This window comes from Galeopterus variegatus, unplaced genomic scaffold (assembly GCF_000696425.1).
Source record: "Galeopterus variegatus unplaced genomic scaffold, G_variegatus-3.0.2 Scaffold647, whole genome shotgun sequence".
Lineage (NCBI taxonomy): Eukaryota > Metazoa > Chordata > Mammalia > Dermoptera > Cynocephalidae > Galeopterus > Galeopterus variegatus.
Genome location: NW_007726758.1, coordinates 8,594 through 33,654, shown reverse-complemented (window position 1 = coordinate 33,654; position 25,061 = coordinate 8,594). Strand labels below are relative to the sequence as shown.

At 47.7% G+C, this 25,061-nt stretch overlaps 1 protein-coding gene across 1 annotated transcript; it reads right to left on the bottom strand.

Annotated features, from left to right (window-relative positions):
• Nucleotides 1-23,739, bottom strand: CD177 (CD177 molecule). Its single transcript, XM_008570958.1, has 9 exons — nt 23,574-23,739; nt 23,147-23,332; nt 22,583-22,705; nt 22,279-22,395; nt 17,637-17,777; nt 16,710-16,895; nt 16,457-16,591; nt 16,117-16,227; nt 1-161 (listed from the first exon to the last, which is right to left on the bottom strand). The coding sequence occupies exons 1-9, from the start codon at nt 23,737-23,739 to the stop codon at nt 1-3; spliced, it is 1,326 nt and encodes a 441-aa protein (XP_008569180.1).
• Nucleotides 23,740-25,061: the final 1,322 nt, after the last annotated feature.

The window sequence follows — 25,061 nt, the reverse complement described above, 5'->3', positions numbered from 1 at the left end:
CTAGCCACTGCGAGTCAGCTCTGCCTCCCCACTCTTCACGTGCAGTGTCCCCTCCTTAGTCCAGGCGGCATCCTTGGATTGCATCGTCTCATTAGCCTCCTCCACGGTGTCCTGGAGGGCTGAACGGAGGAATGGCCGCTTCGGCGTCCCTTCGGGCACCCCTGAATGTATGCGTGAGCAGTGATAGTGAGATGCCACCGGTTGCCATCATATCTAACGCGCCTGTCTGTGTCAGTGCCACGAACAAGACATGTCATTTGGCTTTGTTGTTCGTGGCTGAAAATTCTATTTCACATATAGGTAAGCTTTTCAATGTAACATGAAGTGAGGATCTGTTCTGTGTACTTTCAGAATTGGTACTCTTTCTGTGAGTTATGGTATAAATGAATATTTATTTTTAATAAAGGAAATGCCACAATAAGAAAGGGGTTAAGGCTGGCCAGTTAGCTCAGTGGGTTATAGCGTGGTGCTGATAACGCCAAGGTCCAGGGTTCGATCCCTGTGGCTGCCAGTCGCCAAAAAAGGGGGTGGTGAGGGTGGTAAAGCTCTTAATTTTATGTGAAAATATATTAATAACTTTCAAACGGTTAAAAAAAAATCTAGGGCCAGTTAATACAAATATTAAGAAATAGCAACTTAGTTAGATTACTTTAGGAAGAATATTATGCCCTTTTAGAACCCTCCCAAACTTTTAAAAACATAAACAATAATTTAAGATGAGTTGCAATTAGATTTATATCATAGTCCTAAATATTGTGTAATTATTTGGTGTCCTAAAATTCAAAACACTAAAAATAAGCATGTAATTCATGGAGTGGATGGGAAATAATTAGGTGTCAGATGTCCTTAAGTCTTGGGACTACAGGACAGGATAGATTGGTATCATCAGGAGGCAGAAAAGATGAAGCGCGTCACAAAAGGGCCAAGGCCAATTTCAACCTTGTCCCAGCAACTAGGCCAGGGGCAGTGCTCACAGACTTCAGAGCAGGAGGTCTTTCTATTCAGATGTAAGTGTGGATGATTCTGTCGTCGCTGTCTAGCTGGCATGTTCTGGAAGCTTGGCAGTTCTTAGAATAACTGAAGGGACTGTCTTGATTGGTGACATTTGACAAAGAGCAGACTGATGGAGCAGGCAGGCTGTGCTCTCTGTGGTTTTGATCCCATCTCCAGGAGTAAAATAAGAGAAAATAAAGAAAGACATTCACCTCAAATACTAGATGCCTGATGGCTGGCCCCCAGTCCTCTCATTACTCAGGAACCTTTGAGAACTTGCCCTGAGTAACCTCCTCCCTCAGGCCCAAGATTCCAGGCCTGCAGTCCCTCCTCTCTCAGACCCAGGAGTCCAGAACCCCAGCCACCTCCTCTCTCAGACCAAGGAGTCAAGGCCCAAGCCCACTCTGCTTCAGACCCGGGAGTCCTTCTGTATCCCTTCCCGTGATAACATCGGTTTTGAATGTGTGTAAATGGAATACATAGAACAACTTCAACATAAAAAGAGGAGAGTAAAGGGACCTATATTTGGTAAGGTTTCTACATTCTATCTGAAGTGAAAACATATTGATTTTAAGTAGACTGGGAAAAGTTAAGTATGCATTTTATAATCCTGTAATCTCTAGAGAAATCACTTTAAAGAGATATGGGGAAAAACAAAATAGATACACTTGAATGGAATACTAAAATGTTGAAATAGCCTGCTATGGTCTGAATGTGTCCCCCAAAATTCATGCATTGAAAACTGAAACCCCAATGCAACAGTGTTAGGAAGTGGGGCCTTTTGGGAGGTGTTTAGGTCTGGATTTATAATTAATGTCTCTATGAAAAGGACTAGTGGGAGTGAGCTTGCTCTCTCTTGCCCTCTACCATCTGCCATTTGAGGGCACAGCAAGATGTCTCTCACCAGACACCAGATGCTGGCGCCTTGACTTTGGACTTTCAGCCTCCAGAATTATGAGAAAATAAGTCTCTGCTCATTATAAATTACCCAGTCTGAGATATTTTTGTTATAGCAGCACAAACAAACTAAGACATAACACATAAGACAACATGGAAAGAGAAAGAGGAAAAAAAACAGAAATGAATTTATAAAAATTGTATCCAAGTTACTTTAAATGTAAATGCTCTAAAAACTCAAATTTAAATCTGTGATTTTCAGAATGGATTAGGGAAAGACTCAATTACATGTTGACTGTTTAAGATGTTCATTTCAAATATAATAATATAGGTAGCTGAAAAGTTAAAGGACAGAAGAAGATATAACATGCAAACACTAATCAGGAGAAAGTTGGAGTGGCTATATTGATATCAGAAAAAGTAGGCTTCGGAGTAAAGAAAATTACCAGAGATTAAGAGGGAATTAAATAATAATGAGTCAATTCAATATGCACCCAAGAACAGAGTTTCAAAATACATGATATAAAACCTGGCAGAACCAAAAGGAGAAACTGACACATTCACAGTTATAGATGGAGATCTAGAATATCTGAGGAGCTCTCAAATCTCAATAAGAAAACAAACAACCCTATTGAAAATAGGTAAAGGTCCTGAATAGACACTCTGCCAAAGAGGATATATGGATATCAAATAATTGTAGAAAAGATGTCCAGCATCATTAGCCATTGGTGAAATGCAAATTAAAACCACAATGAGATACCACTTCACACATACTAGAATGGTTAAAACAAAAATACTGACCAAACCAAGTGCTGACGGGAACGCTGAGCAACTGGAACTTTCATATTTTGCTGTGGAAACGAAAAGTCACTCAAACTCAGCCTTAGATTCCCCCAGACAAGGTTTTCCTAATTCAGGCATTTGGATCCTTTAGAAAGTATCATGCTCTGCTGAACAACCCCCTTAATACCATCCCTAATTTATGTGGAAACCATGCATTTCTCTTTAAGAGGAAAATATGTATTCGAAGAAAGAAAAGCAGTTTTCCTTAGTAAAATTATTTTCCATCTCAGTTTGTTGGGCGTGTTGACTTTGAAACCGAATTTACTATTTCCTAAGATTCTGATTCCCAAGGAGGAAAGTAAGTAAGACAACATAGGTATCATAAAACTTGCTAACGCTCACCAGTTGTGATCCCATTATAAACGCCCTCTTCTGCGTTTGTCAACCTCAAGGCTGTCAAACACTAATTAGATAACTGTATGTCATGAAACAATGAGTACAACTAAAAATGAATGTGAGTTTAAAACTTTACCGCATGATATAAATTACGTAACAGTAAACATTTCCTTTGGTTTGGACTTCTTTCATTTTTTTGAAGTATAAGTTATATCCAATAAGATGTATCCATTAGAGGTGGACAGTTTACTGGGAGTTGAAAAATGAATGACACTGTGTAATCACCATCCCAATCAAGATACAAAATATTTTCATAACTCCAAAAAGTTCCCTCACGTCCCTTTGCAGTCAAGCCCCCTCCTCCCAACCTTCCCCACCCTCACTGGAAACCACTGAACTACTTTCTGTCACTGTGAAACATTTTGCCTGTTCCAGAATTCTGTATAAGTGGAACCATATAGCATGAACTCATTTGTCTTTGGCATTTTTTTGTTCAGCATGGTTTTTTATATTTATCCATGTTATTGTGAGTATTAATAGAGTTAATTGCTTTTAATGCTGACTAGCATTTCATTGTATGGATATACTCCAATATATTTATTCATTTGCCTCTGAGTAAATATTTGAATTCTTTCCAGTTTTGAGCTGTTATGTAAATCTCTTATGAATATTCATATACAAGCTCTTATTTGAATATATATTTTTATCTTCTTGAGTACAATGCAGAATTTCTGGAGCATAGGGTAAGTGTTTAATGAACTCCTGGAACTTCTTCCAAAGTGGTTGCAACATTTTACATTCTCGCCAGCAGTGTGAATTTTGTTTGCTCCACATCCTTGCTAACTTTTGGTTTTGTCAAACTTTTAAATTTTAGTCATTCTAGTGGATTTGTAGTAACATCTCATCATACTTTTAATTTTCATTTTTTGATGACTGAATATGCTGAGCAATTTTTAATGTGCTTATTGGCCATTTGTATATCTTCATCTGTGAGGTGTCTGTTCAAAGCTTTGGCTTTCAGTGTAAAAGTCTTCCACACATTTTGTTAAATTGATTACTTAGTACTTTATGTGTATAGATGCCATGGTAAATTATTTTTTATTTTTTACTTTCTAGTTTATTGCTAATATATAGAAATATCTAAGAACATATAATGTAGGATAATATAAAATATTTAAGTTGTATGAGCATGGGTATAGAACAGACTTTATCTAGGGCAAGTTTAGCCCTACTTTTAAGGTATAACCTTTCTGAAGTTTCTACTGAATATTCTATGCATTCAATAAGATATCTCTTCCCTGGCTTATTGGAATTTGAACGTCTTTCTTTTCTATGTGAACTCTGGACATTGTTCCACGTGTAGATCCCTGAAAGGTTTTCATAAGTGCTATGGTTTAGATATCTTTGTCCCCATCAAAACTCTTGTTAAAAATTGATCCCCAATTTTGTGGCAGTGTTGGGAGGTGGGGACTTGTGGGAAGTGCTTGGGTCATGGGGGCAGATCCCTTATGAATAGATTAATGCCCTCCCTTGGGGGAGTGTGAGTTCTCCCTCTATTAGTTCCCCTGAGAGCTGGTTGTTAAAAAGAGCCTGGTACCTCTCCTCTCTCTCTTGCTTCCTCTCCTGCCATGTGATCCCCGTGCACATGCCAGCTCTCTTCCCACTTTCTGCCATAAGTGGAAGCAGCCTGAAGCCCTTGCCAGATGCAGCTGCCCCAGATTTGTGAGGCAGATAAACTTCTTTCCTTTATTAGTGATCCAGTCTTTTATAGCAGCACAAAACAGACTAAGACATTCAGTTTGTTTGGTTTTTGCCTAACCACCTGGAATTTCATCTGTGTATATGCAAGTTAGTATTCAGTAATAAACTCAATTTAGGGGCTCTTTCTTTGTATAGCTCCCTTCTCTCTAGTACTCTGCTCTGCAAATTTAAGCCACTTCCTCATCCCCAAATTCTCATCTGTGTCTACTCAACCCAGTGTGACCACCATGCTCTGCTTGTGTTCCACCTCCCTGAACCACAGTCTGGAAACTGACTCCAGGCACAAAGTTGGACAGTCATATGGCCCACCTCATGTTTTTCCTTTTTCTCAGGGATCACATACTGCAGAAGTCTTCAGGCTCGCTTTTACAGCCATCAAAAACTCAATAGAAATCCCTAATGATGAAGACGAACAATTTAATTTTTCTCTTCTTACTACAGCAAAGTTTGTTTGATTTTTTTCTATAATTTAATAAGTTGAATTCTTACAACGATACTGACCAACTGTGCTGATATAATATCACATGCTTGATAATTTTCCCACTCCTTTCATAACATAAGCTCCAAGAAGGCAAGCATGCTTGCTGTTTTGTTCACTTCTGTAGCCCAAGCACCTAGACTAGACTAATAAGAAGTGCTCAATAAGTACTTATTACCGAATTAAGTAATGAATTATGCCTGCTAATCTGTCACTCATAGGAGTTAGAACATGGGAATGGGAGATAGATTTTCAGTACCAAAATTCACAAGCTTAGGTAAAGGACTTTTTTTTTATTCTAAAGTGAATTGTCTAAATCTGCTAGCTTAACCCTGGTCAGGGTGATATGGCATTTTTATTTGTGTGGTTTTTACTGATTTTTGGCATTGTGAAGATGGTCCCGCCCCATACATGCACACTTACTCCCTCCGGGTTGTGGGCAGTGGTGGGCTGGAGCTAACTCTGATTCGTGAGAGTAAATGTCTAAATTTTCAGGTATTTTGCACGCTAGTTTCTAAACACATCCATTACTAAAAATTAAATTATGTCAATTTACAATTAAATTAATGTTGACCCTTGAACAACATGGATTTGAACTTCATGGTTAAACTTATATGTGAATTTTTTTGGATAAATATATTGGAAAATTTTCTCTCTGTTATGATTTTATTAATAACATTTTCTTTCCTCTAGCTTACTTTATTGTAAGGATACAGTATATAATACATATACAAAATATGTATTAATCAACTGTTTATGTTATTGGTGAGGTTTCCAGTCAACAGGCTATTAGTAGTTAAGTTTCTGAGGGCTTATAAATTATATACAGATTTTCAACAGCACAGAGGGTAAATGCCCCTAACCCCCATGTTGTTCAAGGGTCAACTAGTATATTAAAGAGAAAGGTAATAAATACTAAAAAAAATCATTACTTCCTAATTATCTTACATTTTATTATTATCTATGCTCTTCATGTTATTTACATCTATTGCAACTGTATGGTACAAATGTTACATAATGGCTGCTTCTGGGCATTTCTTCCCAGCTCCGTGTTCAGTGACATCATGTTGGTAGCTTGAAATCCGCCATGGTGAGAGTATTCACACCATGGAAATTGGCAAACACTACAAATAAGAGCTTTTCTTCCCCTCCCCTTGGGAAATTAGTCATTCAGCATTTACCAACACACCATGAGTGTGGGTGGCCTTGTGTTCAGGTGTGGACTTAGTGTAGAATGGAGCTCTCTTCCTGTTTCAGTATTGAGCCTTTTCATACAAGTCAATATATATCTATGAAGTGCATGGCACTCCTTAGGCATAGAGCCTTTGTGCATGCAAGCCTGACCAAGTTTATATGGTCCTGAATCTTTGTCCACAAACTTTAACATGCCATGTTATATATTGTCATAACAATGTGTTTAAAATATAGGGGTGCCCCCAAGTCCTAGACCATCCTTTGTGGTTTCCCTAGATTTTGACCTTACATTTATAAGCAGTTCTTTTATTTTATTTTATTTTTTTGTCTTTTTTCATGTCCGGCAACGGATCGTAACCCTCAGTGTCGCACCCGTACCGGACTGGGACCGGCAACGGGATCACAAACCTCAGCGCTGCACCCGCACCTCGCTCAGCCAGTGAGCGGGAACCGGTCTGTATGTGGGATCCGAACCCTCAGCGGGAGCGCCACCGCGCTCCCAAGCGGCGCACTGTAGCAGTGCACCACCGGGCCGGCCCTATAAGCAGTTCTTTTAATTAATTCTGCTCAAATTACCCGATTTAAGTGTGCCATTTGTTTTCTGCTGGTCCCCTGACCAATCCATAATCAGGATCAGGAGTGGCACCAGGAAACAGACCATCAGAATTGTATTTTTGGATTAGCTTACCACCACATAGCAGGAGCACAGAGATACCCACTTTGATGGGGGAAGATGGGGCACAGGTGAGACAAGACCTATGGCAACATCGCATCGCTCAAATTGTCACTGGTGGCAGCAGTGAAGGAAGTGCAGGTGGCAGGCAAAGTATTGGGTCCTGAAGTGGCTGTGGCACTTTGTCACTATGGCAACAGTGGTGGAGACAGCTGGTTTCTTTGGGTGATCCTAGAAATCAAAATGAGTGATTGAAAGATGAGACTGTCTAAATGGGAATGTGAGTAAGCAATCAGAAAGCCTCCTTGGCAGTGAGCCCTTGCCTCCTGTAGCTCCAGGGAAGATTGGCTGAGGACCAAACCCAGAGCCTGAGTGAAAGAGCTGCAGAGCTGCATGGCCGGGTGAGTGTGGTTAAAGTGAATTAAAATGGAGACGGGGCTGAAGAATCTCTGAGCAAACAAAGCCAGTCAGGCCTCATAAGTGACCTTAACCTTGCTTGGTTTGTGAACATAAGCAAAACTTAACTTGAGCTATTTCTTGTAAATGCCTCTATTAAAGAAAAATTGAACTTAGGCTCAACCATTCAGAAGCAGCCAAGAAACTTATATAACTAGGGACTTTCCAACAGGATAAACCAAATATGGCAACTGTATAACTGGAACAAAATAAAATATTGTCTCACTAGGGCTAGGGCCCACAGACCCTTCAAACCCATTGTACAGACTGGATCACAAACCTCTCATCCGCAGGTCCGCGAGCTAGGTAATAGGAGAAAGATCCTGGGAGCCATGGGTAAAAATTAATAGGCTTTACTTATATGCAAGCTCAGGTAGCTAGCACCTCCCGTGGTGTACTGAGTGCCCTGTGTATCAAAGCAATTCATCCTTTATACTTAAGTCCAATAACCCAGGAAGACCTGGGTGCTCACACGCATCCACAGACAATAGCCAAGGAACACCTGGGCACACATGCACAGTTATCATTTACATCAAATGCCTAGGGACCCTGACCATTTACTTTTCATTTTCCCTACAAATATATACATTTTTCCTTTACATCTGTGTTTGTCCTATAAAGGTCTCTCCCTTGCATTCCTCAGTGGAGCTCCCAAATGATCTCTGGCTTGGAGCTGCTCAATTGATGCATCATTGTTTGCTCAAATAGACTCCTTAAATTTTATCATGCTTCAGTTTACTCTTTAATGGCGATCAACCCCACAAGTTATGCTAAGGTAAAGGCACTGGTGGAGAAGAGAGTGTGGTCCTCAGACATGAGATAGGGGCCTTGGGATGACCAATCTCCTCACACAGTGAAGATATCTCCCACTCCCATCTGAGGGAACCAGTTCTCCCCTGCACAAGAGCCTGCCAATGACTGCATCTGGGGCACTTGCCTCGCCTGGGAAGCCTTGCTGTCCTCCACACCCACAGTAAGAGTGAGGTTCCAACATAGCCAGACAGAGAAGCACAGGGCTGGTCTGGGGCAAGCAAGCCACACACTGAGAGCATTACAGGATCTCACCAATCTGCACTGACAGGAGTCCTAGAACATGTGCATAAATAGATTCCGTGCCAATTAACCATTTATTTTCTCTCAGCTCCAGATCCATCCTTCGTCATCCTGCTTGTGATACAGGAGCTAGATCTCGCAAGCACTTCTTGTCTCCCTGGCATAATGTTAGACAGTCCAGTAAAGGGTGCTAGAGGGACACTGCAGGAGGAAGGGCTTATCTTCCAGCCCCTGGGTGGAAGTTATGCCCTATATTTGCCATTCTGCTTTTCTTGAGAGTTCTCCTTACCCTTTAGTTGTCAATTCCCTCTTAACTCCAATCCTCTATTAGTTAGCGATCCTTTATATTCAACTTTTCTTGCCCAAATTAGTGTGTGGTTTCTGACTCCTGCCTGGACCCTGATTGATACAGACTCTAAGGGTGTGAGGCCAGATAGGATGAAGAAAAAGGCTTTATAGAACCAAATTCTTTTACATGGAATATGGGATTTAAGGTGTTGGCTCAAGCACTTGGGAATGACATTACTAATCTGTTAGGTTAGTGAGCTATATCTGGAGTCTATGCTGAAATCCTCTGGCATACTGGAGACAAAAAGAGTTCAAAGTCTGGGGAGATGGGAAAGCCAGAATGGAACGGCTGGCTGTGTGCAGTCTCCTCAGTCACCTGAAATACACTGAGGAGGAGACAGCAAGGGTCCTGCAGAGGCTCACCTTTGAGGCAGAAGATGTTTATGGGGAATACTGTAATGGAGCTGGGTTCTCTGATCTCCATGGGAAAAGAGGATCTTGGAGTGGCCAAGTGGTGACACTGAGCATTTGGAGACAAGGTGGCCCCAGTCACTGAAATAAGCCACAGAGCAAAAAAGTCATCAGAGAATTTTGACAGGTGGGGATTTGTGGCAAATCTAAATGACCAGGGGGTCCCTAAAAGTGAAATTAATGGGAAGTCTACTAAGATACGGCTTGATAAGTAGAAATTTTCTAATTCCAATGGGAAGAACTCTAACTTAGGTTGTCACAATGGCCTCTTGTCCAGTTCCCAGACTAAGCCAGTTCACAGACCTGGGACACCAAGAATGAGGGGGAGGCTGGATCTGCTCGAGAAGGACCCTGCAGTGCAGCTAAGGGTGTAGACAGTGAATCTTCCTCCACACCAGAGAGACCTGGGGGCATTTGTCTGGGAGAGTTGGGCACTGGTCAAAGGGAAATGCTCAGGTCTTCCAGGGATTGTTTGGATGATGGGGATGCTAATCCCCACTGTGAATGAGTCAGAGGATAGATAGATAGATTGGTCTGTTTCTGTTGCTTATAACAAAATACCTGGAATTAGGTGAATTATAAGAAAACAAAATGTATTGCTTACAGTTTCAGAGGCTGGGAAGTCTAAAGTCCAGGGAACACATCTGGTGAGGGTCTTCCTTGGTGGTGGCTTCAGCAACACAGGGCATCACATTGTGAGATGACAGAGGCAGAGAGAGAGCTCCCTGTGAATGCTCCTTTTAAAGCCCTCAGAACCATAACCGTGACCACCATTAATCTATTAATTTATTACTCAGTGAATGGATCAATCCATTCACTAGGCAGGGTCCTCACACTCTAATCACCTCTTCAAGATTCCACCTTTCAATTAACCATAATAGTATTTCCCACACTCCCAACAGTCACAAGCTTCTAATACATAAAACTTGGGGGAAACAATTCAATCCTTATCAATAGATTTTTGGTTCAAATCCTTTTCCTAGGGGACCAAGTAAGACCACAAGACTTATCCTGTTATTTAGGTCATCCCAGATTGTATAATAGGTATAGGTAACTGGAAAAATCCCTGCACAGGTTCCCTGACCCATGGAGTGAGGGCCATTATGGTAGAAAAAGCCAAATGGTAATTCTGGCACTATCATCACCTCCACCGAGACAGTAAATCAGAAGCAATAATGCACCCCTGGGGGAATTTCTGAGATTAGTGCCAACATGAAAGCTTGAGAGATGCAGGGGTCTAGACTGCTCCCACACTTCCATTTATTGCTCCTGTTTGGTCACTGCGAAAATGTCAGGAGAGTGATGGCAGGATACAGCACAGGTAAGCGGCAATGACAACTGCAGCTGCAGCTCTAGCTGTGGCTTCTTGCAGCCCCTGGACATGCAGCTGCAGATCTAACTGCCCTTTTTTCATATTTATTGGCAGAGATAATCAGAAGCATTTGCTTTCATATTTCAGGGACAAGAATACACCTTAACTTTGTGGTCTTACAGCTTGGTCTGCTCTCCTGCTCTTTCTCATGGTGCAAAGGGACCTCGATCACCTGATTTTCTACAGAACATCACACGGGTTCACTTCATTTGTGACATTATGTTAATTTCACTAGACACAGTGAGCAAGAAGCGGCAAGTCCAGTTAATGACTTAGAAATAAGACAGGTGTGTGCCACAGGGTGGGAGATAAACTGTGCAGACATCAACCTTCTTACCAGACTGATGTAAACCCTGGGACCTATAGGTCTGGGGCAAGTCCCAATATTTCATCTAAACTGAGAGACAATTTGTTGCATTTTGTGCCTCTGCCCTGAGATAAGAGATAGGTCCCTTAGGATATGGCAGGCAAAATGTAGCATATTTTGACTTTCTACTCCTACTCATTTGTGAGGAAACCCATAAGGCGGCCAGTTTTGAGTGGATTCTAGAGCAGGAAATGGCTCTGCAGAAAATCCAGGCTGGAAACCAGCTGTCCTGAACCTCAGGCCATGTGACTCAACAGATCTGGTGTTATTGAAAGTTACAAAAACTGACATAGAAAAATAGGATAAACACAATGCAGATCCTCAGGGTTTTGGATCAAAGGTATGTCTCCTTCTGCAGACACTATCCCCCATTTGGAAAGCAGCTCCTGGCTTATTACTGGGCACAGAGAAATCTGAATGCCTGATCACGTGACACCAACAGGGGCATTGTTACCTGAACTGCCCATCATGTCCTGGGTGCTGTCTGAGCTACCAAGCCCTGACATGGGGTGTGCACCGCAGTACCCATCTTCCATGGGAAAGGTGTGTATGAGATCAGGATTAAGCAGGTCTGGAGGGCACAGGTAAATGCCCCAGCAGGTGGGCACCTGCTCCTCCTGCCTCTTCATCTACCACAACTATGGACTCCTGGGGATTCCCTGTGACTTCTTTACAGAGCAAGAAAAGGGCAGGATGAATTCTCACGATGAGCTGGCACCAGACAAAAGTGGATGGCAGCTACATTAGTGTCCCACTCACAGGTGGCCCTGAAGGAGTGAAGTAGGGAAATCATCCAGGTGGGAAAACTTCAGGGGTCCACCTGTATGGAGGGAGACATAGCCTTAGGTCCACTTGTAAATGGATCCATGGTGGGCCCCCTGGTCAAGAACAGAATAAAAGAATAAAACTGAGACAGGAAGAAGATGCAGACAGTCCTCTGGGGACGGGCAGAGTGTGGGGTTGCATGTCCCACGCACATGCCCACCAGGACACACACTGACTGAGGAGACAGCTCTTAATATTCAGTGGACAGCATCTGGCAGCTTCCTTCCCCAGCAGAGCTTGCTCACTGGGTCTACATGCAACATGGCCATGGGGCAGGGACAGAGGCCGTACATGGTTAGGACAAATGGGTTGACTCTCTCCAGGCTGACTGGCTGTTGACTGTGCTCAGCACCCAACCCAACACAGGCAGAGGCCACTGTGAAGCCCCTGGCATGGCGTCGTTCTACAGCAGGATGACCTGGCCACTGGAGGGAGGTCGAAGACACAGCACACTTCCTGTCAGGGAGGGGACGTAGCTTTGTCCCCACAGGGATGGACACACACTGTGGGTTCTGATTTTCCCTCCCTGCACTCAGCACTTCTGTGAACACTGCCATTTTCGGATTTAGAAAATGTCTTTTGTATTGGGATGGTGTCCCGTGCCGCGCTGCTTCCCACTAGGGGACACATCGTAAGGCAAAGGACATGAGCTAGTTACTCCCACCCGTGGGACTCACTGACCTTCCCAGGCGCCCACTACACTGAGGCAGTCGGCTTATCAGAATGGAACAGCCCATGAGTGGCTTATTAGGACACCAGTGAGAGACCATACCCTGCCATCCAACAGGAAATGCTGTACATCTTACACCAATGGCCAGCCTATCATGCCACCCCCTGCACGGCCAGCCTACCATGCAACCTCCTCCATGGCCAGCCTGTCATGCCACCTCCTCCATGGCCACCCATCATGCCACCTCCTCCACGGCCAGCCTGTCATGCCACCCCCTGCACGCCCAGCCTATCATGCCACCTCCTCCATGCCAGCCTATCATGCCACCACCTCCATGGCCAGCCCATCATGCCACCTCCTCCACAGCCAGCTGATCATGCCACCTCCTGCACGGCCAGCCTATCATGCCACCTCCTCCATGCCAGCCTATCATGCCACCTCCTCCACAGCCAGCCCATCATGCCACCTCCTCCACGGCCAGGCTATCATGCCACCTCCTCCACAGCCAGCCCATCATGCCACCTCCTACACGGCCAGTCTATCATGCCACTTCCTCCATGCCAGCCTATCATGCCACCCCCTCCACGGCCAGCCTATCATGCCACTTCCTCCATGCCAGCCTATCATGCCACCCCCTCCACGGCCAGCCTATCATGCCACTTCCTCCATGCCAGCCTGTCATGCCACCTCCTCCACGGCCAGCCTATCATGCCACTTCCTCCATGCCAGCCTATCATGCCACCTCCTCCACGGCCAGCCTATCATGCCACTTCCTCCATGCCAGCCTATCATGCCCCCCCCTCCACGGCCAGCCTATCATGCCACTTCCTCCATGCCAGCCTGTCATGCCACCTCCTCCACGGCCAGCCTATCATGCCACTTCCTCCATGCCAGCCTCTCATGCCACTTCCTCCATGGCCAGCACGCGTGGGTCCAGGAAATAAGGAGTGCCCCTCCCACTGCTGCACCGAACAACCCACTGCAAGAATGTTTGCTTCTTGTCCCTGTGGCCTTGGGACAATGTGGATGAAGAATCCCATCATAGCTGGAGTCGATAGAAAGCCAGGACCGCCCTCTGCCATTCTGTGCTCCTCGTGCTGCTGAAACAACAGCAAAGCAGAGGGACGACTGACCCCGATGACCAGACGGATGTTGGGTGGCTGGGTCTGGGAGGCAGGCAACTTGTGGGGGGTCATATTTCCTTGGCCAGTGGCCCTATTCGGTGGAAAAGTGCAGAAACCTGATAAGCACAAGACCATCCAAGACTCACCCCCATAGGAGTGAAGGCATGGGTCACCCGTCAGTGGTCCCAAGGAGGTGGTGAGGGAACATGGAATGGGTGGTGAAAGGAGGCAGCTGTGATTGCCACCAGCACCACACCCAGGACCTCAGCAGCTATCACATCGTTTTCTCATTGTGGTTGATGAAGAACCAGTGGTTTAATGCTATGGGAGCAGGACTTCATTGTCACTATCACACAATGCTACAGTGATTGGGTAATGGATTGGAACTGGGTGTCTTCTGTATCAAGGAGTCTGATTTTCATCTGGACAAAGGAAAATGGTGGATGCTGAGGGGGGAGGGGTGGACTGTTCTGGACACTTTCTGTTTCCTTTTTCAGATTCACTCTCCTTCCTTTTCCCCTCGCTTTGCAGTGTGAGTGGCAGATCTATGGGGACTGCAGCAACGGGATCTCCTGCCTCTGGCTTCCAGCTGGAGTCAGCCAATGGGGAGCCCCAAAAGGAGACTACAGGGAGGACATTGACTGAGGTTAGGACATTAATTCCCCCTTCCCCTTTGTGAAGGTAAATTCTAGGTGTCAACTTGGTTAGATGAAGGAATGCTAAAAAACCTGATAAAGCAATCTTTTTAGGTGTGTCCATGATGGAGTTTGGATGTGTTGTCCCCTCCAAAACTCATGTGGAAATTTGATCCCCAATGTGGCAGCGTTGGAAACTGACTGAGTCATGGCGGCAGATCCCTCTTGAATGGATTAATGCTCTCTATGGGGGAGGAGGGGTAGTGAGTGAGTTCTCGCTCTATTAGTTCCCACGAGAGCTGATTGTTTAAAGGACCCTGGCACCTCCTCTCTCTCTCTCTCTCTCTCTCTCTCTCTCTCTTTCGCCATGTGATCTGCTTGTCCCCACCGGCTGCCTGCCACTTTTCCGCCATGAGTAGAAGCAGCCTGAGGCTCACGTCAGATGCAGCTGTCCCAGAATCATAAGCCAAATAAACCTCTTTCCTTTATAAATTACCCAGTCTCAGGTATTTCTGTTATAGCAACACGAAATGGACTAATACAGTCCACGAGGGTGTTTCCAACAGAGATTAGTATGAGAGTCGAGTGGACTGGGTGGGAACCTCAGTGTGGGTGGCAACCCTCCAATCCACTGGGGGTCCAGAGAAAAAAAAAGACAGAGGAAAAAGGTCAATCTCTCGATCCGCTTGAGCTGGGATACACCCTTCTCTCCTGTCTGTGGACATCAGACCTCAAGACTCTTGAGCTTTTGGGTTCCAGGACTTAAACCAAGGACACCATCAGCTTCCCTGGTTTTGAGGTCTTTGGACTTGGACTGAGCCACACTACGGCATCCAGTTTATAGACGGCCTATGATGCGACTTTTCTTCACAGTCATGTGAGCTAATTCCCCTAATGATCCCTCTCATATAATTATAACATATCCTATTGATTCTGTCTCTCTGGAGAACCCTGACTAATACACCCTCCCTCTAGTGCCACTGTGGGGTGGATGCATTTTTCAGCTAGAGGTCCTGTAAATAAATCTCTTTCTCCCCACCTCCCGTGTGTGTGTGCGTGTGTGTGTGTGTGTGTTTGTGTGTGTGTGTGTGTGTGTCTGTCTGTCTGTCTGTCTCTCTCTCTCTAGCACCCTGAAGACTCTGCCATCACCCAGGCTGGAATGGAGATGTGGACCAGAACAATGAATGACGGGCCTTGGATGCTGATTCTCTCACCAAATACTTCTCTCCCCCCATGTCAGAGCTCTGGCTGTCCTGACCTCCCCTCACATAGAGAAATCCCAGCACTGGGAGGAAGGACAATGTTTTTATTATGAGACACATGTGGCCACTCCTTGAATATCCCTTCACCCATAAGGCAAGTTCAGCTGCTCCCAGGCCCTTCCATATGTTGTTATCAGGTGATAAAGTGTGTGGGTGTGTGGGGGATGATAACTCATGGAGAGGATGGGAAAATGATTTGGTGTCCAACATTATTAGGTTATGAGGTCAGAGGGGCAGTTGGTTTCAGGGGGTGGGGGCGGGCAGCAGAGGTTAAGAATCAAGGCTAAGTGGAGTTAGCAGTAAAGGCAAAGCCCTCCACACCAAAGGGCTAGGGCTAGCCCAGCCCCCACTACCCAAGCCAGGTGGGGGGCAGGAGCAACTCCGTCATGGCTAACAGGCTTCTCATCCTCTTCCTGACCCTCAAAATTCTCCTTCACAGAGAAAGCCCCAATATTCCGGGTGTGGTTCAACAACGATATTGAAGATGGGGCCATACAGCCCTGAACGCTCAATGTAGAGGTCACTCCACCTGGAGGGTGAAGACTGAGTCAGAGAGGACACAGTGCCACACGCCTAAGTTCCTCAGACCCAGGGGTCCAGGTCCCCAGCCCCTCCTCCCTCAGACCTAGAAATCTAGGTCCTCAACTCCCTCCACTCTGAAACCCACGAGTCAGGGCCACAAGCAGCCTCCCACCTCAAGGCCAATGACTTCAGGCCCCCAACCCCTTCATCTTTGGAACCCAGCCTTCAGCACTCACCTCCCCTGAGATTAATGTGTCCATTATAACAATGAGTGGTGCCATTAGGGCATGTTGCATAGTTAGAGTTCGGTAAGCAGGAACCAGACAACTGCACACAGACAGGACAGCGCAGGTCTCCCGGGGCGGGGGCAGCTGGGGGGCACAGATGAGGTTGGAGTGCACAGCTCTGCTCTCAGCTGCAGCCACCCCTGTTGAGCCCAAGCGTCTGTGTCTCTGGGGCTCCACCTCCCCAAGTCCTTGGATCCCATACCTGGATGAGGGAGGGCGTTCAGCAAGACGCTGCTAGTGCTGGCTCTGTTGCAATAGTCGGAGGAGCAGTACCGGACATAGGAAGCGACCAGTACTCCAAGGGGCCCCGAATGTATGGAGACAGTCTGGGAATCTGGCACCCCAGCCTTGCTGCAGCCTTTGCTCCCCAATAGGAGTGATCTGTATCCTGAGGGGTGAGACAGTGAAAGCGGGGCTGGAGGAGGGAGAGGCCCACGGACGGCAGGGGCTGTGGATTTGGGCTCCCTGGATCCACAATGCTCCCCAGGTGAAGGGTGAATGCAGGTCTCCTGCTTATAATAGCTCAAGTCATGTTTAGTGTGGGACAAAGACAGGCCAGAGCCTGGGTCCTCCCGCCAGCTCTGCCGCCTCCCAGTGCTGGCTCAAACATCACCTGCTCCACAGAGACTTCCCTGGGCACTGTCTGACGATCACAGCCTCCGCCTCACTTTCTCTATCTCCTTTTCCCTGCTGGATTTCTCTCTAGAGCTTTTATCTTCATATCCATATTCTCCTCCTTTTTGTTTTTGTTTTTTTGTGTGTGTTTCCCCACTAGAGTGCAAAGGTGTGAGAAGGCGGATCAATTGGATCTGCAGTGCCTAAAACAGGTGCTCAAGAAACATCTCTTGAGTGAGTGAAATTACTGGGATTCCCCTGTGCCGGCACTGTTCTCAGCCCTTGGCATGGATTTCCACCTACATCTTCACAGTGCCCAGCAAGGCAGGTACTATTATAGCCGTTGCCTCGTGCCAGTTTTCTTGAGGAGAAACCGAGGCCCAGAGAGAGAAAGAGTTGGGCTGAGATTGCCCAGTGTGAAAGGAACAGACCAGGAAATTCAGGGGATGGAATCCAAGGTGGGGATGCAGGACACCCGGTGCCCATGTATCGCCCTCGTGCCCAGCCTACATACCCACATCTATGAGCAGCAGCGTCTCCTGACACACCTCTCCAGCACCACACATCTGGTAACTAGATGTAGTCCATTCAGCGGGTTCTTGAGTCAAGTTGGCCTTAATCTGCAATGTGACTCCCCGATGACAAAACAGAAAATCTGGGGAGAGAAAATCACCAGGGTCTGTGTAAGCCAGGGAACTCACCATGTCTGTCCCCCCAGTCCTACGCTAGGGAAGGAGATCACATAGCTGGTCACACTCCTTGTGACCTGGCCATAGTGTCCCTCAATGTTGAATTAAGAAGGAACTTGGAAGTCTAAGCCTTATTGGCATTGCTTACCACGTTTCTGCTTAAACAATTGCAGGAGCCTCCTCTTGGCGCCCTGAGGGAGGCTGTTTCTCCCTTTCCATGTGAGAGGGACTGACAGCTCTTCCTCACCCTCAATCCCTACTTCCCTATCAAGACTTCAAGCTCCTCGACAGGATAAGGAGGAAGGTAGCCTGAGACCATCCATGTATTTCTTTTAACTGAGAAACACTAAGTTCCAAACAAACATGCTCAAATGCCTATTATGTACTGAGCATTTATTTGGTGTCCAGTGGTTGTAATTACTTCCACGGATTAGCCCATTTAATCCTTCCCACCTTATCTGGATTGCCTATTTCCTCACAACAACCCCCAAAGTAGGTGGTATTATCATCATCATCAGCTCCATGTTCAAGATGGGGAAACAGAGGCAGAGGAGTGGCCAAATAGCCCAGTGTCACACAGCTAGTAGGTGGCAGGGCTGGTCTGAGACTTCGGGCATTCTGGCTCCCTAGGGTCAGGGCGGAGGTGGGTGATGGTGAAGACAGGTGTTGATGACTATCCCCAGCTACCTTGGTCCTGGTGGCCCTCAGGAGTCTAGTTTGAAAACCATGACCCTCGCCTGTTCTTAAGGCCATCACATGATCAGCAGCTGTGTGTCCCATGATGCAGAAACTCCTGTGCTGAGGACTCAGTGCCCACCGACCTGTGGAAGTTTCCCAACAGCCCCATGAAGGAGGGCTGCTCATTTCCCCATTCACAGATGACAAAAGAGTGGCTCCTGCTCCTCGCCTTCAAGCCTGATCCTCATTATCCCCACCCACATTACACCTTCTTGGTCAATGGTGGTTCCTTTCTTCCATTGCTCAAGCCAAAAACATCACTGTCATTCTGGACAGTTCCCTTTCTCCCACACCCCACCTTGCGTCCATCAGGAAATCCTGTTGGCTTAAGCTGCAAAACATCTCTTGACCTCTGTCACCACTTCTATTGCTTCCTCCTAGGCCCAGGACCCCATCAGCTCTCCCCCACCTCCTCCAGGCTCTCCCTGTGCCCCTCCCCTCTCGCATCCCCCTCGCTCTGTTCTCTGCTTAGCAGCCAGAAGGATCCTCATTAAAGCAAAGTCAATTCATGTCACTCTCTGCTCAGAAGACTTCAGTAGGTCCCCTCCCACGTAAAATAAAATGCTAAGTCCTTACAATGGCCCATGAGGCCCTACACGAACTGGCTTCTGCCTACCTCTCCACCCACACGCCCTTGTCCACTCTCTCTGGATCACTCTGCCCCACCCACATGTCCTCCTAACTAGGGGTACAACACAATGTCAGAGAACAGGAGGAGGAGGGAAGTGTGCTCCAGGTGACAGAAGAGCTCATATGAGGGCATGGGGTGGGAGAGGACTGGGGGCAAGAGCACAGGTTGTCTCAAAGGGCCCCGGCAGAAGCCCATGTTGCAGAAGAACCAGGGGCTGGAACATGTGAGGCCTCGACCGGCCCCCTAAGAAATGGGGCAGTGGTTGCAATGACAGCAGTGGGCCAGACAGGCACACGCCCACCTCAGGCCCTTTGCATGTGCTCCCCTCGCCACATCTGGAACCATCCCCTTATCCTCCCCAGATCTGATGAAAGAGAATAATGAGATGTTCAGACTTTTGATTCTCAAATGATGCTGATACTCAAAAGCTGGTTCAGCAGCAGAGTAGAGACCAGATCCCACACCTCTCTGGCCCAGACAGACCTTCTCTCACTGGGACCACTGCCCAGTTCCTTAGGGGGGCACTCAAGGCCTCACATTTTCCAGCCCCCGATTCTTCTTCTACATGGGCTGCAGCCAGGGCCTGTTGGAGACAACCTGTGCTCTTGCTCCAGCCCTCTCCCACCCCGTGCCCCGCGTGAGCTGGTCCCCTGCCAGTCCCTCCTCCACTTGTTCCCTGACATCGTGTTGCACTCCCAGCTTCTGACACCTGCTCTTGCTGATGCTCACTAAATATTTGCTAAACTGCTAAACTGAACTTAACCAGGGAAGGCAAAGTCACCCTCCAGATCTGGCTCTGATGTCAAAAGCTAACAGAATATGGGTATGTATTAAGAACATTTATTTGTGGCATTAATAGCTGTGTTTTATGTGGCATGTGGGTGGTTTGTGGAGTGTATGTGTATGTTATGTGAGGGGTGCATGTGTGATGTGCATGCGTGGTGTGTATGTGTGTGTAGTACATGTGAGGGGCTGGATGTGGTATGTGGTGTGTGCATGGCATGTTTGCATGCTTTGTGTGTGGGGAGTGTGTAGTGATATAGTGTGTATACATAGTATGTGTTTGTTGTGCGTGTTTGGCATGGTGTGTTTTCTATGTGCCTGTCTTGTTTCTGTGTGGTGTGTGGCCTGTGTTGTGTGTGTGAGTGTGGTGTGTGATGCATGGGTGGTATATGAAGGTATGGGGGAGTGTCTGTATGGTATGTGGTATGTGGTGTGTATGTGGCATGGTGTGATGTGTGTGTTGGGCCTATTCTGTGTATTGTGTGGGATGTGTGTGGTGTGTGTTTTTGAAATTCCTTCTGGATTATGAATGTTACCTAGTTACTAGCATTAATCAAAAGGAAAGATAAACAGCTCACACTCTGTCCCTCCCCGCTCAACACCCTTCTGTGGCTTCCCTGCCCTGGGGAGAAAGTCCAGACCCTCAGGCTGGCTTTGCAGATGTTTGGCCAACCACTAGGCCCCCCACCTGCCTCTCCACTTACCAATATCCATTCCCAAGATGTGTCTGATTGTTTCCTGCCCCCTTAGCCTCACATCTGCTCTTCCGTCTGCTTGGAATAGCTTTCCCGTCATTTCACATACCCACCTTGTCTACCTGGAAAACCTGCAATCACCCTGCAGTCCCAGCTGCACCCCCTCCTCTTGATGAGCCCTTTCCAGGCAGAGCTGAGGAACCTTCCTGAAAACAGTAGCCATATTCCCACCTCCACACCTTTGCACATGCTGTTCCTTCTGCCTGTTCATGTTTTTTTTTTTTTTTTCTCTTACCAATAAAGTGCAGCTCATCTTTAAGACCCGATTCACGGGTCACCTCCTCTGTGAAGCCCTCTTACCCAACCCCCACTCCCAGGCCATCAGTATCTTCCTCCTCCGAGCTCCCCCAGGCTCTGTGTCCCCCTCCTTCACAGCCTGGACCACCCCAGTCTTGACCATGTGTGTCTGTGGGGCCTCCCCCTCCTAGTCCTAGAGGCCCTCTAGGCAGGGCCAGGGTCTGACTGATCCGGGGTCTCCAGCAGGACACCCTGGCATCCTCACTTCAGCAGACACATCCTGGCACCTGTCCTGAGCCAGGCCTGTGCTACACGAGCAGGAAACGTCAGTGTCAGTAATATCCAGACCCATCCTCAAAGCTCTCATCTAACCAGGGAGACAGAGTCAAACACAAAGAGGAATGTTTGCTGAACTCACTCAGTTCTCTCCGAGAAGCTCTAAGGGTTATGATGACATAGGCAGATGAGGAAACTGAGGCAGGAACAGGGAAGACCGTGCTCCCAGAAAAGCCAGGACACCTATCTGACCCTCCCTTCCCCTCCAGGCTTCCCTCTACCTCACTGTCCCTCTTATCAAGAAACTCCAGTTCTTGAGAATATCGAGGGGCAACACGTAAGTGAAGACCCTCCATGGTGTCCCTGTTTGGGTCTTGCCTCCCCTGTCACACCAGAAGCACCCTGACTTTCTCTCTAATTTTCTTTCTATGCAGCAAGGCTGCTGGGTGCTCCAATTCCATGGGTAGGGGGTGTATGAGGGCAGTAGAGAGGATGTGGGTGATCAAGGGGAAGTAGGAGACCCAGGGTTACCCAATGTCAGAGGTATGGACGAATAGAACTGAAGTCACCCAGGGTTACCCAAGGCCGGAGGTACGGACGAATGGAACTGGAGTAGAACATGCCAGCCACTCCCAGCATGAAAGCCAGCAGTTGTTCCTGCACTCAACGGCTGCAAAGATAGTCACATGCAAGCCACACACCCTGTCCTCCGGCCCTCCTTCCTGTTCTGCTCCCCTCCACCCGGACTGGCCACCCTAACTCAGTCAGTCTGGCCTCACTTAAAACTCCCACCAATGGGCTCCTGTCCTATAGATCTGTGCCCTGGACCACCCACCCTCTCTCTCCCCCTCACCTGGACACTTCTTGCTGGCACCCAACCAAGAATCCCCTCACTTTGCACATACCAGAGTGAGTAATAAGCATCTAAATTCCTTGTGACTGCTGGCTTCATGTGATGCTTTGAATGTCTCCTACATTAGCAAGGATCATTGTGCCCCAAGGCTGCTGCAGTGCAGGGACAGCCTCAGTGCCGGGCATGGCACTCACCTTTGGCATTGCAGCTCTCACTTACATCAATGGGCCCAATTTTCCTGGTCCCATTGAGCAGGTTGCAGCCTGGTTGGGACATGCATCCCTGGACTTTCAGATTGGTGGAGATGTTCGCTATGAAAAGGGGGAGAGGGGGAGAGATAAAGACACTGATGTGAGGACCATCCGACCCCTGAGAGAGGTGCACATCCAGGAAGCTAGGCCCACCCTCCTCTGGGTCTCCTGCCATGCCTCGGCTTACCCTTGCTTCCCAGAGACTCAGGTCTCAGTCCCCAGACCCCCCAGTTCAGGCCTGGCCTACCTCCCCTGAGCTGGAGGACTCCATTGTAGCAGTGCGTGTACCCGGCAGGGCAGATCTGCTCTGCTGCATCCTCTGGACATCCGAATGTAGGAAAGCAGACTGGGCACCGCACTGGCCCGGGCTCTGGGGGGTGACAGACAGAGTGAGGGGCACCCAGAGGGCTCTGGATTAAAATCAGATGCCTTCTCTCCACCCTGCTTTTGCCCTCCCCAAGAATCAACCTGCTGTCTCCCCAGCGTGCTCTCCTGGGGCGCCTCTCATCACAGCCTCGGTGCAGGGAATGAATTAGGGATGTGTGGCTAGTGAGAGCAAAGGAGAGCGACTATGAGAAGTGGGGAGAGGCACCTGGGGACTGAGTACAGGAGGGGTACGGAAGAGACGGGAGTGACAGGCAGCCAAGAAGTGAAGGAGGGAGCCAGGGAGCAGTCCAGGGACAGGGAAGGTGGTCGTGAGTCCAAATAAACAGCCCCTCTGTGCTCACCTCCAGGCCCTCAGCCTCTATCCCTCCCTCCTCCCTACAGTCCCTTCCCTCCCCTCCCGGTTTGGTCCCTCCTCCTCTGGCACCTGTTGGGAGGGGCGGGGCCCAGAGCGGGGCGGTGGTGGAGAGGTCGTTGCAGAAGTCCTTCTGGCGACACACGTGGGTGTAGGAGACTACGGAGAGGCCCGGGCCTGCCCTGTGGTGGGTGACCTGGGCCTCCTGGTCCTCTGCCTGCGTGCAGCTCTTGCTGAGCACCAAGTTCACTTGGGGTCCTGGACCGCGAGAGGGAGACAGACGGGGTGGCGATCAGGGCTCCAGGGTCCTAGAGGGACGGTCTGCATCGAGCCCTAGGGTGAAAGTCTGGAGAGGAGGCAACTGGGCACCCAGGGGTTGCCCTGACTGGGGAGGGGAGGAGCTCCTGGTCTCGGGGTTGGGGCTAGGTCTCTGCACCATGTGCTAGCCAGGACAAAAGGGGGCGGGGGCGGGGTCTCTGCTCTGGGGAGCACTTCTCACCGTTCTCGATGAACATCAGCGTGTCCTGGCAACCCCAGCCGATCTCACAGGATTGCTGGCCAGCTGTCCACTGCAGGGGCATGTCCGATACATTCCGCACGAACTGAAGTGTCCCCCACTGGCAGACCAAGGCCTGCTGTCCTGGGAGGGAGAAAAGCAAACCCATCTCAGCAGGGTGGCCCTGATCATCCACCACACCAGGGAAACCCCCTCCGGGTCGGGGTCGTCACTCACGGGGCAGCATGAAGGTGACCCCCAGGAGGGCCAGCAGTGGGCCAGGGCCCATGACCAGCCTTTCTTCTCTTTCTGCCAGGAAGCCAGCCCTTTATACCTTCCTTTACCCAAGACAGCCAGGAAAGGGTGGGGAAGGAAGGGCCTTACTAAATGAGGTCCTGGGCCACACCCTCTGAGCTCCAGCTGCTTGAAGAGCCTGGATATCTGGGTGTCCCAGGAATCCGGGAGCCCCGCCCCACCCCTTCCACAATCGGTAACTGAGGCTTCCTGATCCCCACGGTCCCACTGGTCCAGATCCCCACCCCTCTTTTCCTCTGAGCCCTGCTATGTGGGTCCTCACTCCCACCCTGTGTCAGAGTAGTTTGGGAAGGTGGTTTTCTCGTCTCTCATGGCACCCGGGCCACATCTGCTCCAGGTGAGGAAATGGCCCCAAACGTCTGTGAGGTCATTGTTCACTGGGCATTGGCTGGTCCCTGTGTTCTCCTTGCCTGGCTTCTGCCCCCACGAGCTTCCTCCTTCTCTGTTCTTTCTCTTTCCTTCCTATATTGCTTTCCTTTCTACTCCTTTTTTCATGATTTTCTCTCATACTTGCTCTTCTGTGCTCTCCCCTCACTACAGGACATAGGCCCCGAAGTCCCCACTTCCCTGCCTCCCAGGAATGAGTTGAGGTATGGAGTGAGGTGGGGGTGGGAGTGGAGACTGAATATCTATTGAAGAATTAGGATTTTTTTTCTTTTTTTGGCTGTGCTATAACATACGTAATGCAAAATTTCCATTTTAAGAATTTTAAAAATATAATTGTATGGAGTTAATTATATTCACAATGCTGTGTACCCAGAGTCTCTACTTCCAAAACTTCTTTTGTCATCATAAACATAAACTATGTACCCTTTAAGCAATAACTTCTCATTATTCCTTCCCCCCATTTCTGGTTACCTCTAATCTACTTGTATCTCTAAAATTTTTTTTAATTTACTTTTTTTTTTAATTGACCCATGATAATTGTATATATGTACCTTTCCATAATGTATGTTCTTGGCTCCTTTGTTGAAAATCAGTTGGCTGTAGGTTGTTGGTTTTATTTCTGAATTCTCTATTCTGTTCCATTGGTCTATGTGTCTGTTTTTGTGCCAGAATCATGCTGTTTTGATTACTATAGCTTTGTAGCATATTTTGAAGTCAGGGAGTGTGATGCCTCCCATCTTGCTCTTTTTGCTCAGGAATGTTTTGGCTCTTTGGGGTCTCTTGTTGTTC